The sequence below is a fragment of the Pygoscelis adeliae genome, unplaced genomic scaffold, assembly GCF_000699105.1.
Source record: "Pygoscelis adeliae isolate BGI_AS28 unplaced genomic scaffold, ASM69910v1 Scaffold114, whole genome shotgun sequence".
NCBI lineage: Eukaryota > Metazoa > Chordata > Aves > Sphenisciformes > Spheniscidae > Pygoscelis > Pygoscelis adeliae.
In genome coordinates, this window is record NW_008824587.1 from 4,442,237 (window position 1) to 4,458,098 (window position 15,862).

The 15,862-nt window shown below is 50.5% G+C and overlaps 1 protein-coding gene across 1 annotated transcript in view; it reads right to left on the reverse strand.

Annotated features, from left to right (window-relative positions):
- The window catches only part of PPP2R4 (protein phosphatase 2A activator, regulatory subunit 4), a 22,905-nt gene extending 9,202 nt beyond the window's left edge, over positions 1-13,703 (reverse strand). Inside the window, exons 1-7 of the mRNA XM_009322097.1 lie at positions 13,606-13,703; positions 12,196-12,282; positions 6,924-7,049; positions 6,045-6,162; positions 4,398-4,497; positions 3,080-3,204; positions 2,475-2,575 (exon numbers count right to left, since the gene is read on the reverse strand). Of these exons, the coding sequence (XP_009320372.1) occupies positions 2,475-2,575; positions 3,080-3,204; positions 4,398-4,497; positions 6,045-6,162; positions 6,924-7,049; positions 12,196-12,282; positions 13,606-13,665 (717 nt within the window). The 5' untranslated portion in view covers positions 13,666-13,703. The remainder of the gene's footprint in view (positions 1-2,474; positions 2,576-3,079; positions 3,205-4,397; positions 4,498-6,044; positions 6,163-6,923; positions 7,050-12,195; positions 12,283-13,605) is intronic.
- Between the last annotated feature and the right edge of the window lie 2,159 nt (positions 13,704-15,862).

A 15,862-nucleotide genomic window follows, 5' to 3' on the forward strand; every position in this document is an offset into this window, starting at 1 on the left:
GCTGCCTGCCCCGGGCCCTTGGAGGAGCATCTGGGCGATCTCACTGATCCACTGCAACAGCCGGGGCGTACCCGGCACCCCTCTTCTGCACAAACACACACAGCCCTTCCATCGCTGCCATCCACAGCCCCCAGCGCGGCAGGCACCGCAGAGATGCTCCCAAACCCTCCTCATCCTCACACCTACGGGTACCACACGCACCCTGCAGCACACTTTGGCAGGCAAGGCGGCAGCAGGGGGATAGCTCGAGTCCCAGCCGGCTCCGTAAACCTCACCCTATTCAAGAACCACGTGTTCAGGTCCAAAACCACCCCGCAGATTTCCCAACAGCAGGCCAGCTTATGCAAGGCTCGCTGCCGTGCCTGTGCGCCGTGCAGGGTGGTGCTGCTGTAAGGAGGCTGCCTCAGTGGGTTCAGCCTGGACATCATCTCACTGCTACTTTAAGAGCCTGAGGTTTAAATATACACGTGGCAAACGCCACGACAGTGTATATTCATATCCCTGAAACGTCACCCAGGGGCTGAGAAAAATATCTGCTCAAGAGAATAGTCTCTCAGTTGAAAGAAAACAACCTACCTCGGTTGCAGCTTGCTGAAACAAAACCTGCTCTCATGTCGGTAAGACATACCAGACCCACTATGGGAACTGTTGTGGTGTTTGCTACGTGTTTAACACCTTTAAAGGAGAGCTGTTTCTAGCTGACAAGCTCAGAAGAAAATAATATCGTTAATTTATTAAAGTCTCTAATCCCTTCTATGCTTTTCCCTGCTATTTTGTTTTGTTGTTGATTTTGGAGAGAAAGCATTTGGAGGGCACTCGAGGCTGTCTCAGCCCCCCCTAGTGGCAGTAACAGCTTTCCCAGGCATTTTGGAGAGAAAAAACACATTTAAAAAGCAAAATCTTTACAAAAAGGAAACAGTGCCTGCATGAAGATGGATTGAAAACACCATGCATTTGATAATCCAAGTTGTTGCCATCCCTTAGCGGCTCACGCCAGGAAGGCCCGAGAGGAGGGCTCCTTGCCACCAGGTGGCACTGAGGAACACAGCAGAAACACTGAATTCCATGATTCTCAACAAATGTGCGGAAAAAGAAGTGAAATCACTTATTTTAAAAGCCTACTAAAAAGCTAACTTTCTGCAGGCAAAAGCAGAGTGACCTGAAGAAGCAGTGTGGTGCTGTGTATTTTAAACTTCACATGTCATCTGCGCACTGCAGAATTTTCTACACACATGTCAAGAGATGTATGTTTTTTATGTTTTTAACAGATGTATGTTTTTGTATGTTTTTATGTTTTAGTGCTCTGTCTGGATATTACAGAGGCCCAAATTAAACTAAATCTTAGACCATCTTGGCTCCTGCTTTCCTGTCCTCATCTTGATCTCTTCTGCCAGCTCCTGTTTACTACCCATGGCATGATTTATCTCTGCATTAAGGGTTAAACCCTGTGGGGTGCTAAGTACCAACAAACCCTACTACATTCGGCAGGACTTGACGCAGCACCTCCTGGGGTTTGGGCCAAAGGCTCCTATGAAAATTTCCTACATGAAAGGCTAAGTTCATATTCTGTAACCTCCCTTCTCATCTAATCACTAAATTAGAGAGGCGAGGAGGGGGGGAAAAGCAAACAGAACAAAGGGGAAGAACCGCACTCTGTCCTTCAAAATTAATCCCATCAACTCTCTCTTGCCAGAGACAAGAAATCCCCCACCACAACAGAGCGTGTGGTTCTTGCTCTCCCTGCCCAGACCATGCAGCAAGAGGGACGGTGGAAACACAGCCAGGTCACCCACTGCAGCTGAGGGCAGAAAGCCATGAGCTCCCTCACTGAGAAACACTGCCCACGGTTGGCAACAAGCTGAATATCACCAGTCCCTCACGCAAGGGCCCTACAGTGCTTGAGCAGAAACATGGTTCTGACAGCGTTGCCAGCTGGGTGAATCTCAGCACCATCTCTGCTCAAGATCGTTTGCAAATAAGGCGCATTTAATGGGCAACTCTTTTGGTAGAATCTGGAGGAGACCAAGCTGCACGGAGGTTTGGGAGCCTGCCCTAAGCAAGGGGAGGCCCAGGGCCTGCTAGACAGCACCCAACGGCTGGAGGGAAGGGAGGTTATCTTGGCAAGCCCAGTCGTTTTGCAGCTCCTACTTCATCTTCCTAGCACACTTGCAGGCACCAGTCTTCTCCATTCAAGTTCCCACTGACTGATCCAACTGATGATCCAAGGTTATTTGTTTGCTCGTTACAGCTCCCTTCAACTGCAATCCACAGCCCATCTAGCTTAATTATTCTTTCCTCTCAACATCCCTGTCTCAACTCATTCAAGGAGAGCACCTCAGACGTGCAACAACAGTTCAACCGCATAGTTCTATGAGAGCAAACAAGCAAGCAAAGGAGGAAGAGAAAACCACAGCCAGAGCCAAGTATCTAACGTCAAGAGAACTTCCCTGTGGGACAAACCTTCCAGTCCTCACCTCTGTAATGAAGAGGATGCATTCCAGGAACATGAAGTCCTTATGGTTTTCATTTACCACCTTCTCATCAACAAAGTGTCGAGGCTCCAGATTTGGATGGTCTAAAAAGAGTAAAAGACAATAGGAAGTAACCTGTATAGCACCCCCCTTCTGAGACCAAGTTCAATCAGGTCTTGTCCTGCCCCTCTTCCAGAAGAAACACGATCCTCCCAACAGAGCTCTTCAGAAGTCAGCACAGAGCTGCTCCCTTCCATATCATCTCCCACTCCAGTGCCTCAGCAGTGAGAGCACCTGGTAGACTCCTCAGGGCAGCAAATATGTTTTCTAGCACCAAAGAGAAGACTCGCCTTTTAAAAAGATTGTAGCCATTGGAATAAAGACAGATGTACAGTACAAGGAAGCCTTCCAACTCCCAGCCTAAGCAACTAGCTTTATTTGGAAAGCTGAGAAGAAGAAAATCCAAGCTCCAAGCAAACTCTTCTGCTGTATTATACACAAATTTGGCATATTTGAATTTAGAAGTCAGTCCCAAGCCCTATCATCTTTGCAACCTAGACAGACGGGGCAGGGGGCAGGCTGGGACACGAGAAGATTTTTGTTAGTACCTATCAGCTGGGAACTGCCCCATATGAAAGGTAGAAATTGGAAGTCATCCAAGCCCCACACGCCCTGGCTGCCAGCAGGTTCCATCCTGTAGGTCTTCTGAAGTTTTCGCATCACCTCTAGGTACCTGAGACCAAAGAGAGAAGGAAGGGTTAAGACAAGGCCTTCTTCTGTCTTCATGGACTTACATGAGGACTGTTTGGAGAAGGACACAACTTCATCACTTGCAAGCAGGACCCCCACATACAGCACAGTACATAGAATATATATTCAGCTCCTTCGCCACAAAAAGCAGCCTGGCGGTAGGTACAGTAGCAAATAGCAGCACCTTTTAAAAATTGGGGTTTTTGGTTTTGTTTTGTTTTTTTAACACCAAATTCACTAAGAAAGCAAGTAGCAGGGGTTTACTTTATCTGCAGTGTCTTGTATTGGTGCAGATCTTTCCCCACCCCCATTGTTATTTGAAAACATTGATACTTCACTCTCCTTCAGCAACTTCCAAAAGAGCTCAGAAAGCTTTCCACCTTACGGCAACCGCTACTTCCACTTTTCAGGTGGAAAATTCAAGCTGGAAGTACTACTGAAGGAAATTGTTTCCATGCCACCAAACAGTGATACAGCTGGGATTAGATCTCTGGACTCCAAACACCCATTCCACCAGTTTCATCACTACCAACTCTACCTCCTGGGCTGGAAATACATCCAGAGGAGCAGTGGAGGGCTGCCAGTTTCATAGATTTTTTTTTTTTTTTTTTTTTTTTTAATGCCTGAAGAGATGTTAGATCCTCTGATCAGATCTTCCTATCAGAAATCACAGAGCTTCACCCACATATTTCTGCGGAGCTCAGTAACTTGTGCTCAACTAAAGTAACTCTCCAGAAAGACACTCAGCCTCTAACAGACAAGGTGCTATCACCTCTTTTGGAGATAATTATAATGGGTCACCGTACAGTCCATTAAGTTCATCTGCCTCCTAATTTTGTCTAAATTTGTCTTCAGTTTTCCCATTCTGCCCTTTTTCCCTAGGCCAGCAAGCCCTTCAGCACTCACGTTCTCTAATTATGTACACATCTTTGTAGAAGGCCCTTGATTTGCCCAGCTCACACCCCAGGAGGCGGCTCTTCTTACAATTTCTCCCTCCCAAATGGGTGCGGATGAATGGAAGAAAGGGGGCACAATCAGCCCAGACTACAGGAGGAGTCTGGTGTACAGAACAGGTAGTAACACCTCACACATCTCAGACAGCTGGAAGTGGACACTGTCAGGGATCTGCCCCCAAACAGCCCAACGCTTCCAGCCCTTCTCCTTCGATTACCTCACCTGTTAAATACTTTAAAGACAATGGCCATCTGGTCATCCACTCTGAGCACACCGATTTTGCAGAGGCAGCAGAGAAAGGCTGCAAATGCAGCTTCGTGCCCTGGAGTTGACAGAGATAAAGAGATGTGACACTGGTGCCTCTGGTCCCCAGGACAACCTTTCTGTGGGCACCACAATGGCTCTTCAGAAACCACAGCAGTCATATTCCCCGTGTCGAGAGCCCCACCCAGTTGTCCCTAAGGTGCTACCTCATTCTGTTAATGACATGAGCTGACAATATTTCATCCCACACAGCACCCACCCAAAGTATACCTTCTAGACATTCATAAGGTGATTATTAACTCTGGGGGGGAAAAAAAAAAGTTCTTGAGGAAAAACATCTCCAACACTGGGAGTGCTGGGAGCAAGGCAGGGCCTTTCTCAGGAGCTTGGCACAGCAGGGAAGTGGAGCACCGCAGAGTTGTTTGCTCGGGGGATGCAAGAGAACCTCACATCTGCAAGTAAACAGATTTCCTCCCGCTTCAAAAATATCTGTGTCGGAAGGATGTAGATCCCATGACACTGCTGGGAACAGTCCATCCCAGAAGGTACTGGGATCTCAGGCTGAGCCTCTGCAGCTTGGTTCTCCAGCTAGCAGCAAGGAAAAGAAATAACCAGCAAAACCAGGGCAATGTCTTTTAGTGGAAGGGACCACAGAAGAAGGGAGGGTACAAGATCAGCAGCTCCACGCTAGGAAGAAGTGCAGCTCCCAGTGTAGGAACAAAGTGCAACCTACGGTCAAGCCACTGTGAGCTAGGACATGGGCCACTGGCTTGGGACACACAGGAGGGGAGGAAAGGCTGAATTTCCTTCCCTGAGTTGTCAAAACCCCAGCCAGCGGGTCCCTTTCCAAAGACAACATCTCCCCCTGGTGCCGGCGAGCTGCAGCTCTCCTGGCAAGCACTGCTCAGCCTCCAGCTCCTGATCCTTTTACCCACATCCTCCTCTTCTCCCTGCCCAGCTCCAAAGTCGTGTCTTGCTCTCCTGCCTTTTGGTGAGGACACTCTCCTCAGTACACCACATGTCCTCCAGACAGAGGAGCAGAGCATGTAGATGATTCTGGATTTAAGTCTAACTGAAGCCAGTGTAGTTACTGAAACCCACAATTCAGTGTCTCCTTAGGTGCAAAATGCTTCTACCTTCAGATTTCAAAGCCCCTCTGTAAGCAGTGATGTCACTTCTAGGGAGCACCAGACCTCAAGCCACCTCCCACTGAATACAAACTCGGTTCCCATTCTAGTTCCAATTCAAGTAATTATATTTTATCCCTCTAAACCGCCTGTTGCAGATCAGCCATGCAGGACTGCTGTATGCGGTAAAGCAGCTCCTACAGCTTATCCCAGAATGGCTTGCACAGCTTGGTTCACATTTCCTCAGATGAGACACGAAAAGGGTGTCATAGCTCTAGCACAGCCCTGCGCCCAGCCCCAGCTCTCAGTCGTAGCCCACACTGGACATAGGGGTGAAGAGGCCCTAGAAGGAAGGTGTTTGTATCAAGCTGGCTCTAAAAAACAGTGGCAATAACATATTTAAATAAACGCAGCACCAGGCTCCAAAGGGTCACTACCTGAGGAAGTCAAGTCTCAACCAGCATGCATGCCCAGGTACCTGTGCCATAGTCAATGCGGGTGGAGTTCCCCACGGATTCCTTCAGGTACACGGCCACTTCTGGTGCAGCGTCAGCCAAATGCTTGGGGATCACTGTTGCCACCAACTTTTCTGCTTCCTGAAAGACACAGAATACTCCCTCGAGTGAGTGCAGATCTGTCACAGTCCCCAGGAGCAAGTCACCCTCTGCTCAGACACTGCTGCAGAGTGGGAGCTGCAATGGTGCACTCCTACAATGGCCGGAGCCAGCATGACAGAGAAGCAAGTTCTCCTGTTGAAGAAGTCATCTCCAGAGATGGAGCAATTCAGGGGGAGCTTGTCCTGACACTTACCCAGGCCACATGCATCCTGTAGGAAAAAAAAGCTTCACCATCCAAGTACAACAACCCAGTTACCCACTGATTCATCTCCAGGACAAAAGCCTTAATAGAGCAGCAGACCACCTGCAAGCTCATTGCTGCTGGGACTGTGCCACCTCCAGAGCTTGGCGCAGGGCAAGTGCTCTGAGCTGAAGGAAGTCAAGCAGTTTCATAACCTTCCTCCGATTTTGTGTGTCACTCATCAGCTAGCAGGCATACTGGGCAGTTACAAAGCAAAGGAGTTCCTTGGGCTTGGAGGGCCCTCACGGACCATCCAGGACTTGGAGACCCAGCCAAGAGCATTTACATGGACCATATGCTCCCATAAGAGGAGAAAACCAAACCAGATCAGGGGTAAGCAATGTGTATCAAGAGATGGATCCTTCACAGCTTATATGAGCAATTCCTCTGTAGGCTGCTTGGCTGCCACACAATGACGGAGCCGTTCTGCTACCCCTGCTGGGCATGCTGCCCTTCTGTAGGAGCTGCATGTAACACTACATGTGAAAGACATGCTCACCTGGTCTAGTTTGGCGTACCAGGTCCTGAAGGCTTTGTTCCCGAAGCGAGAAGGTTGATCCACTGGTGGGGTTTCATCGATCCATCTGTCAAGGGTGTTCAGAAGAGCCACCAGCTTTTCAATGGGCTACAGAGACAAAAGAGATGAGGGGTCACAGTGACATAAAACAGAGCAGTCCCTCAGGCTCTGACATCTCTGCCCTGGATTGGAGTCGTTGAAGCCACACCATCCTTCCTAAGGGTGGCAAGCGGAAACGGGGTGTGCCAACCCTCCCCAAAATGCAGAGGGGCCAGGAAAGCCATCCTTCCCCTCAGATCAGTCCAGTACAAAGCCCAGCCTGAAGCAGGCTCTCCAGTCACCCACACGGTCTTTCATGAGCTGTAACAGCACTATGCTCTAAAACCTCTGGGAGAAGAGCTACAGCAAGCTCCTAGCTGTAGGGCATACAGGACTGAGAAGCAGGGAAGTGCTACGCAATTCAGGGATCTCTAACACAAAACTCAGGCTCTGCATCTTGAGGGTCCTGCGTCCCACGCAGGATACAGCACAGCACTTACCTTATAGCCTCACCAGTGGCTGATGATGTGATTTAGAGGCCCTTCTCAAGGCCTCTAATCTTTGTCCTGAAGTGTCTCTTAGGAGCCAGGATTAGCAGTGATGGTGTTACCGTTTGTACAGCATCCAGTGCAGCAGAGCCTAATTGCAGGTCAACCTTCTCAGCATGATTCCTGTTGCTTCAAACTCATACCAGCCAGACTGCTACAGCAGCTCCAACCCAGGGGAAGAGGCAGCCTGGTTTGCCCACCAGCGGTCTCAGCAGAGCAAGCATGAGAAGCTCTTGGCTCTCAGAGAAATGTCTCAATACAACCAAAGCTGATGGGAAGACAAATGCAACAGCAGGACAACAGGGCCATATTTCTTACACTTAGCGCTGGAAGGAGAAAGTGAGGAACTTGAGTAGGATGTATGAGAGTGACTGGAGGAGGCACTGCTGTGGCCATCAAGGAAAAGAAGAGAGGTGCAACAGGCGATGCAGCACAATGTCTCAAGCTGTACTGTTAGGACCAGGGCTGGCCAATGCACACAGCTTCCTCCCTTGCCTTGCCCATACAGCTGGGGAACGGCTACACCCCACGCACCAAGAGGCAGCACCTTAAGCAGCTCCAAACAGTTTTAGGAGGCTCTGCCGGCAACTGGTCAAGCCTGCCAGAGGCTCTGGGATTCTCCTCACCCAACTCCAAGCAGCCGGAGAGCCATCAGCCACCACAGCAGCTGGCCAGGCCCTGGGCAATGTAGGCTCCTCTGTCTCAAGGGGGGATTCCTCCTTCAAGGGGACAAAGAGGACAGCAGAAGCAGCGGCTGGTTTGACTTTGCTGGAGGCATCAACCGTGTGAAGCCGGCTGGTCTCCTGGGCTGTGGTTCAATTCTTCACGCTGCCTGCCGGGAGGACGAGGAAACAGCCGAGCCCAGCAAGTTTCTAGCCCTTGAAGTGCCACTCAAAGGGGGCGGGTGGAGAGACAGGCATGGCAGAGCCGTGCCACTGAACCAGCTGTGGATCACTCCCCATGCCCTCTGCTCCCAGGAGGAAGGGTCTCATGGCAGACACAGCCTCCCACAGACAGCGGCTCCTCAGGAGCCAAGGACATGGTGGGATCAGCCAGCCGGAAGCAGGATCAGGCAGGGGACGGATCAACCCACCCCACAGGACCTTGACACTTGGCCACTGAGCCAGGCTAGAGGCTGGGATAGAGGACAAGACCTGAGCACACCAGGAACACAACAGACCCAAGTGCCAAGGGACGTGGGGGGCCAGAAGCTCTGGGTGCCCTGGTGAGGCTGCAAGCTGGAGCCACTAATGGGCCAGTGACCCAGATTCGCGTGGACTGAGGCAGCGCGACCCCCACTGCTTCAGCTCCCTGCTGCCTGAAACGCTGTAGAAACCCAGTGTCTCCCCACTGCACCGGGCCAGGTTTGGACTCAGCTCTACTCCTTCCTGGCTATTGCATTCCCCTCCAATTAAGCAACAGCATCCCCAGCACTGGATTGCGTTAAATAATTAAATCGTGCTGGTGATTTATCCGCCGGCACCAGCAGCTCATTACGAGCAGCTACCGTATTTCAAACCCCTCTCAGCGAGCACTCAGTGCTGCCTGGATAAATGGCTGCCAAGGACCGGCTCCTTCCCCCTCCCCAGATCTGCCCGCAGGCCTTGGGGAGCGCAAAAGTCGAACCTCCCCTTCCCCACTCGCTTGCTTTAAAGGGATTAAAAAGCCCAGCCCCACTGAACACGGGAGAGCAGGACCCAGCTGCCGGCGCAGCCATGCCAATAAATAATTAAAGAGATGCGGCTCGTTTTGGGCTTGAGGCCCTTTGAAAAGGGGGTTACTAAAAGAAGCAGCTTCCCATTGTCCAGCAGAGGAAACTTGTGCATCCAGGGCCGACCTCAGCGGGGGAGAAGGAGGGGAAGAGCAGAGCTTACGGGAACACAACCATCAGCAGCACTGCAGCCTTGTTTTGCCTGGCTGGGTTTTTAAGCTCTATTTTTGCTTTACCTTTCCAGTGATCAAAGCAAGGGCAGCCTCCCCTCCGCTCTCCTTGCTCTTCTCGTTGTGCTGATTTTGCATCCCCTTGACTCTGAGTCTGCCACCGGTCCCAAAGGCAAACCACAGAGCCTGCTACAGAGCAGAGACCTGTCAGCATCTCTCAAGAGCAGGGGCCAGGCAGACAGAGGTGCTGAGAAGGCATCACAAGGCAGTCCAAGCCTGCCCCTGTGGGCTCCTCGGGCCCTGTTGGAGGGGGGAGCTGCTAAAGTTGGGGCATTTGCTGCTTCCCCCACTTCCCTACTGGAACCGGAGCAAGCCACGAGGCCGGCCAATTTCCCCCGGTGCAGCGAACTGTTTGAAGGGAAGGTCTGCTCCTCGCACGGCCAAAATTAACCTCCTCCTTGCTGCACTGCTCCTCTGATTAAAGCCACAGCTTTGAAAAACTGCTCCAGGCTGCACCCCAGCAGTCACTGCACAGATCCTCCCGTGAAAAGCACTCCCTCCAGGAGGAGAAGGCAGGTCACAGCCTATCAGTCACACAACCTTGTGCTAGACATAGTGTCTATGCCAGAGTCCTAAACAACAGCTCAGCTATCACTACTTGTCAGATGCCTCCAGCAAAACCCCAGACAGCTCCACGCAATTTTTCAGTAAGAGCAGAGCAAGATCAGCAAGTCTCAGAAGGGGCTCAGCCCCCAAAGGATCCAGCTCTCGCTCCAGCAGACAGTTTGATATCGACACACTACTCTGGAAACCATTAAGCTGTCTCTTTCAAAGCGGAGCAGACCATACTTTCTTTTTTTTCCACAGCAAAGCAATACCAGTAAGTCGTGGAGAGGATACGCATTCAGCAGAAAGGATTCCAGGAGGTCATCTGCCAAAGGAAAGCGTCCCCAGCATTTGATCAGGGAGGAAGATGGGATGGCACAAAAGCACATCAGCAGCAGGTACGGCAAAAAAGAAAGCAGAGCAGAGATGCAAGCAGAGGCCACAAGGGGCTGAGCCTTTAAAGGCACAGATAAGCAGTTTGATCTACAAATGAACCCGCGTGAACAGGCAACCTCATCAACAAGGCAACCCTGGGGATGCTCCACCTGTGCCTCAAGTCACAGGCTTCTGCTCTCCTCAGCGTGAGGGGAATGAGACATGTTCCCTGCCACTTCCCAAGCGGTCAGGATCGTGTCTCTTGTTTGTCACCTGGACTGGGACTGCAGATGGAAAACATTCACTCCAAGAGGGATCTGCTGCACGGACACAGCCCCGATACAGCTGTTCCTAGGCAGCTGACAGCTCAGAGGGGTTGGCGGAAGAGGGGTTTTTTCCCCCCCCTTTGTTCTGCTCATTTTTAATGCTTTGTTTCCCTAGAACTGCTCTGTGAATGGTTGGAAATGAGCGAGATCATGACAAAGGCAAAACTCAAAGGTGAAATGTAAACAGTGGAAAGCAAGACCAGCATTTGCAGCAGTTTCTACTGAATTGAAGGAACAAAAGGTGGACACAAAGCCTGTTCGGGAGGGATTCATTATCCCTGATCCCCCCCATGAACAAGTTTCTCATTCACACACTGGCTCCTAGAAGGGAAGGCTGGACTCAACATGCCTGCTTCAAACACAAATGACTAGGTTAAAGATCATCCTAGGTTGCCTCCCCACACCAGAATGAAACTATAAACACACAGGGCCCAGTCTACTTCCCATTCTGCCTACACCTTTTTAGACTATTCCCAGCTTTCTTGCACAGCCGTGATAAGTTTGAACAGTAAAAATGTACCCAAGAATCTCCTCACTGCAATGCAGAACAAGGGAGCGTGTGACACAGAAGTGAAGCTGGTGGCCAACACATGCTCTGCAGATCACAGCAGCACCCAGAGACCTCAGGCCAGTACTGAGCATGGCTGAGGCCAGGCAGTAACACCACTGAGGATGCCTGCCCTTCCCCTCTGGCTCCAAACAATCTCACCGTGCCCTGATAAGGTGAACAGGCATTAAAACTGGCCACGGGAGCAGGCAGAACCGGGTGACAGCCACATTAATGCAAGGGGAAAAATAGGTCCTTTCTGCTTAACACCTTGGAAGGGGCAATCCTGCCCCACAGGCTAAACCTACCTCCCCAGCCCAACCCTCCTGCGTGCTCCGCAGCCCTCCGTAGCCCTCAGCACAACCCTTGGTGAGGCAGGTCCACTCAATGACATGCCTTGAGCTCACACGCTGTCAAACCGGACCTCACACAGCTCAGCTACAGTGCGGGCCGAGGAGATCAGTGCTGTTAACACAGTCTGAGCAACAAGGAAGCCCAGGGACAGGGAGGCAAGTGACTTGCCCAGGGTCCCACAGAAAGGCCAGAGGGAGAACAGGAATGGTAAAGACATCTCAGCCTTTTGCCTGCAACCAGGAGGGAATACCACATCTTCAAAACATCACTGGCTGAAGCCAGACTGCGAAAACAGGGTCAAAACATGTCCTTTCTGCACCCTCCTTTTCACCACCAGCTTCTGTCCACTTGTAACTTGTTTGATTTCCCATCCAGCAAGCACACACAGAGCCTCTGCATCCTGCGGGGAGGATTGCAGGCTGACATCTGCATTTCCAAGCATAACCCAACCCCATTTATTTTCCCCAGCTCCCAGATAAGCTGCCAACTCGTTCCTTGCCTAGGAGCCAAAAAAAAAAAAAGAAAGAAAAAAAAAAGGCAGAAAAGGAGAAACAAGGGGATCCAAACTCTTCTCCTACCTCTGAAACTTTGTATTCGCAGGTCAGCTTCTTGCCCCTGACACCTTCATTCAGAGTGAGGATGAAGCCCATGTAATCTGCGTATGCCTGCAAACACACCCAAGAGAGCAGGGCGTTAGTGAATACCCACAGTCTGTTTGAACAAGCAACACAGCATGGGAACACTCCTGCACACCAAGGGAACCTTTCCCAACACACAACGCTGCTTTCTTGGAGACACCCAGGGTGCAGGGCTTGCTGTGAGGTTACTGCTATTTTTGGCAGACATCAGAGGCAGATGGCGATTGCACTGAGAACTCTGCATCGCTGTAAAAATTACAGAGGAGAATCCTAAAAATGCTCGCATTGCCCCCAAAATCATTCCCTCAGCTCCCTGCCTCCTATCAGGTCAAATTCAAATTCCTCGGCTCTGCAGAGTCTCAGTTGTGCCTAGACATCCTGCTCCGCGCTGCTTCTCCCAGACCTGCACCTGTATCCCCCCTTTCCTCCTTCTACTCTTCTCCCGTGCTCCTGCATGATGGAGAAGTGGGAGACAGCCCAGGCTCCTCACTGCTCTTCTCTAAATTCGCTGCTTTTGAAGCATCACATCCAGTGCAGCTCCACAGCTCTAAGTCTTTGAAAACACCAGACTAGCACACTGCCACCTCTCCCTCCTTTGGGCCCCTCTTGCACAGAAGTCCTGACCAGGAGCAAGTCCTTAAACCCAGGAGACTTAACAAAGGAAGCTGCACTCAGAGGTTTGCTTGAGACCTGGCTATAGCTTAAGCTTCTCTTAAGACATCACAGATCAGTCATCAAGCGAGAACTTGCTCCTAAGAGGTGGGACAAGTCTGGGCTAACACACCAATCCCTCAAAGGCAGAGAGGGGAGAACCTGCCTGTTCCACCAGCTCCACACATACTGTAAACAAAAATTATCCAGGAAATTGAAGGCCTTGGCTCTAGAGCCCTTTCCAGTACAGCAAGGTGGGAAGGCCCCAGGAATCAACCCAACCTGGTGCTATTAGAGGGCCAGGCAGCAGGACCATGTTCAAGCTGAGTTCAAACAGCGCTGGGTAAATCCAGTTTTGATATAATGTACAGGCTAGGTAGGATGAAATAGTTACCAGCTTCTCGTCTAGCTTGTTGGGAGGGAGCAATAATAATTTTTAAGCACCTCTGGTCTCCCTCAACCTCTGGGCTCTCCCTGGCTCACTCCTTTGTTGGAGTATTTGGCTGCCAGACTCCACGCCTCACTGCCAAGTAATTTTCCTACAAACAGGCAGTAACTCTTTTGCTTTAAAACACAAATAAATTAATTTCCCATTACTTGCCCAAACTTGCTTTACCTCGTGGCTGTTCCCAGACCAGACCTGGCTGCCACTGAAAGATAATAAGCACTTACCAGTGTTCCCTGACCCCAGAGCCATACCTGAGAGCGCTTCCACTTGGCCATGTCGGAAACCATGTTTATCTCCTTTTTGGGGATCATGAAGCTCTGCTGGAGGGGAGCAGCCTCCTCCTCAGAGGCTCCTGGGAGATGCAAAAAAGAGGTAAAATAGAGGCAGTGGAGAAGAAGAAATCCTCTATCTTCCTTTCTCAGAAATCAACATTCATTTCTCAGGAGACAGAAAGCAAACAAATCCATCCCAGCTTGCACCATTATCTCACCAAGTCCTCCTCACCAAACAATATTCTCCCGATCCCCGGATAATATACTCCTAAGGACACTGCAAGGCTTCAGAAAGTGGCATTATGTTTGTTTTCACCACTAAAGATGCATTTCCCATCCGGACAGAGAGGCTGGTGCAGGAGATAACGAAGACAACACCCAGCTGGTTTAGTTATTTCTGTCTAGTGAAGACAAGCCTCAGGTCGTGCTGAAGCACTGAGCTCTCCTAACAAACTTACTGTGCCTTGTTTTTAGGGTGTTAAGCCTGAACTGCATTCCTCCGAAAAGGACAACTCCTGCAAAGACGAAGCTGGAGCAATTCAATAGATGGCAGTCCAGAGCCACAGCCCCGGGTCCAGGCAGCGCGGGGGCTTGGAGGATGCCGGGACACAGCCTCTTCCAGGTGGAAGCTATGAAGATCATTGAATTTTATAGCTCTCTCAGAGCCCAGGATGTAATATTTAACACAAATGCAAGTTGTTAACGTGTTAGAGGGGCTGTTTTTCCCAGCATCCAAACCTAGGGCCCAACCCTGCTGTAGGGGTGACCCCTGCCCCACGCTCTCCAGAGCTCTGCTCTCAGCCTGCAGTCCCGCAATGTGACACTGCGGAGCCAGAAATGTTCCATGAGGTTAGAGGTAATTTGCATTATGCTCCTATAAACGCAACTTTTAATAACAAGAGGCAGTGCAGCAGACCACTGTTAAGGAAACCAGGGGCTAATGTGAATTTATGAATTCTGTTAGAGTCACCCAGTTCATCTTTTTAATCCTAGAAAATCTGAAGGCATTTGTTCAGCACCAGCCACCCTGGCAACACTTCAGCGACTGCTCTCCACACTACGGCAAGTTCAGGCACTGGCTCCCTGACATACACCACCAAACTCCAACTCCTTAAAATATTATTAGCTGCATTTACACAGAAAATACTACCCAGAAGCATCAGCAGCCTTTTCTGCAGCAGAGCAGTGCTGTCTAGCAGGCAGATCAAGGAAAAAAGAATCCAAAGTCCCAGGAACCACGCAGAGTCTGCTACAGACTTGTCACATAACTGTAGAAAGTTATTTAACTTCTCTGCCTTTCAAGTTCCCCATCTACAGAACAAATGCAGTCTCATCACCCGCCTAGGGTGTTACGGCGTTTGGTTCGTTCCTGTGCATAAGTTCCAGCAAAACTTCCAGGTACAAGGATGAGAGGAGCAACACGCGAGGAATTTAAATGAAAGACACGCGTGCCTCTCTTCTGAAAATTCACCACACAACTCACAACGACTAGCATCATAATGATGGAGTTCTTATTTTAAAAGAACTTAGAACATGAAAACAATGAAAAACTCCAAAACAGCGGTGTAAAAAGGCAAACACTGACTTGTCCATTAATACAGATGATACATAAAGACCAGAGATGCGGCCAGGGCAGTGTCCTGGACCCAGGGGGGGGTCCAGGCGTTAGCCCAACCTCTGCCTCATCACAGAACTTGTTTCATCTCTTTGCATTTGTTTCTCAACCACCACTTCTTCCGACACACACTTTGTGCATTTCCTCTTGGGGAGGAGACCACAGATACTCAAGGAAGGAAACACAGTGAGGGCTGCAGGGGTTACAATATCGTAAAACAAATACATAAGCAAAAGTCCAAAACCAATGATGTGATGGAGACAGGAGCAGAACGGGTTAGTTTTATGACGAGAAGCAATTTGGACAAAGAAGACACCTTCAGTCTTACTCTCGTGGCGTGGGGAGGGGGACTCAAACTCAGCCGCGAGATGGGACCTTCTACACGGGCAAACACCACCCATCTCAGCCACGGGAAACGGAGTCACAAAAAATGGGCTACAGATGACAGGGAGCCCCGACGCCAGCTGCTCCGGCAGCCCAAATCCCGACCACCTTGCCCCTGGGATGCGCAGGACGGACCCGCACACCCTGGCAGCCCTCGCGGGACAGAGGTTCCCCGCGGCCCCGGCCCCGATCCCAGCCCAGCCCCTCACCGTCTCGGGGAGATCAGGCCCGAACCGT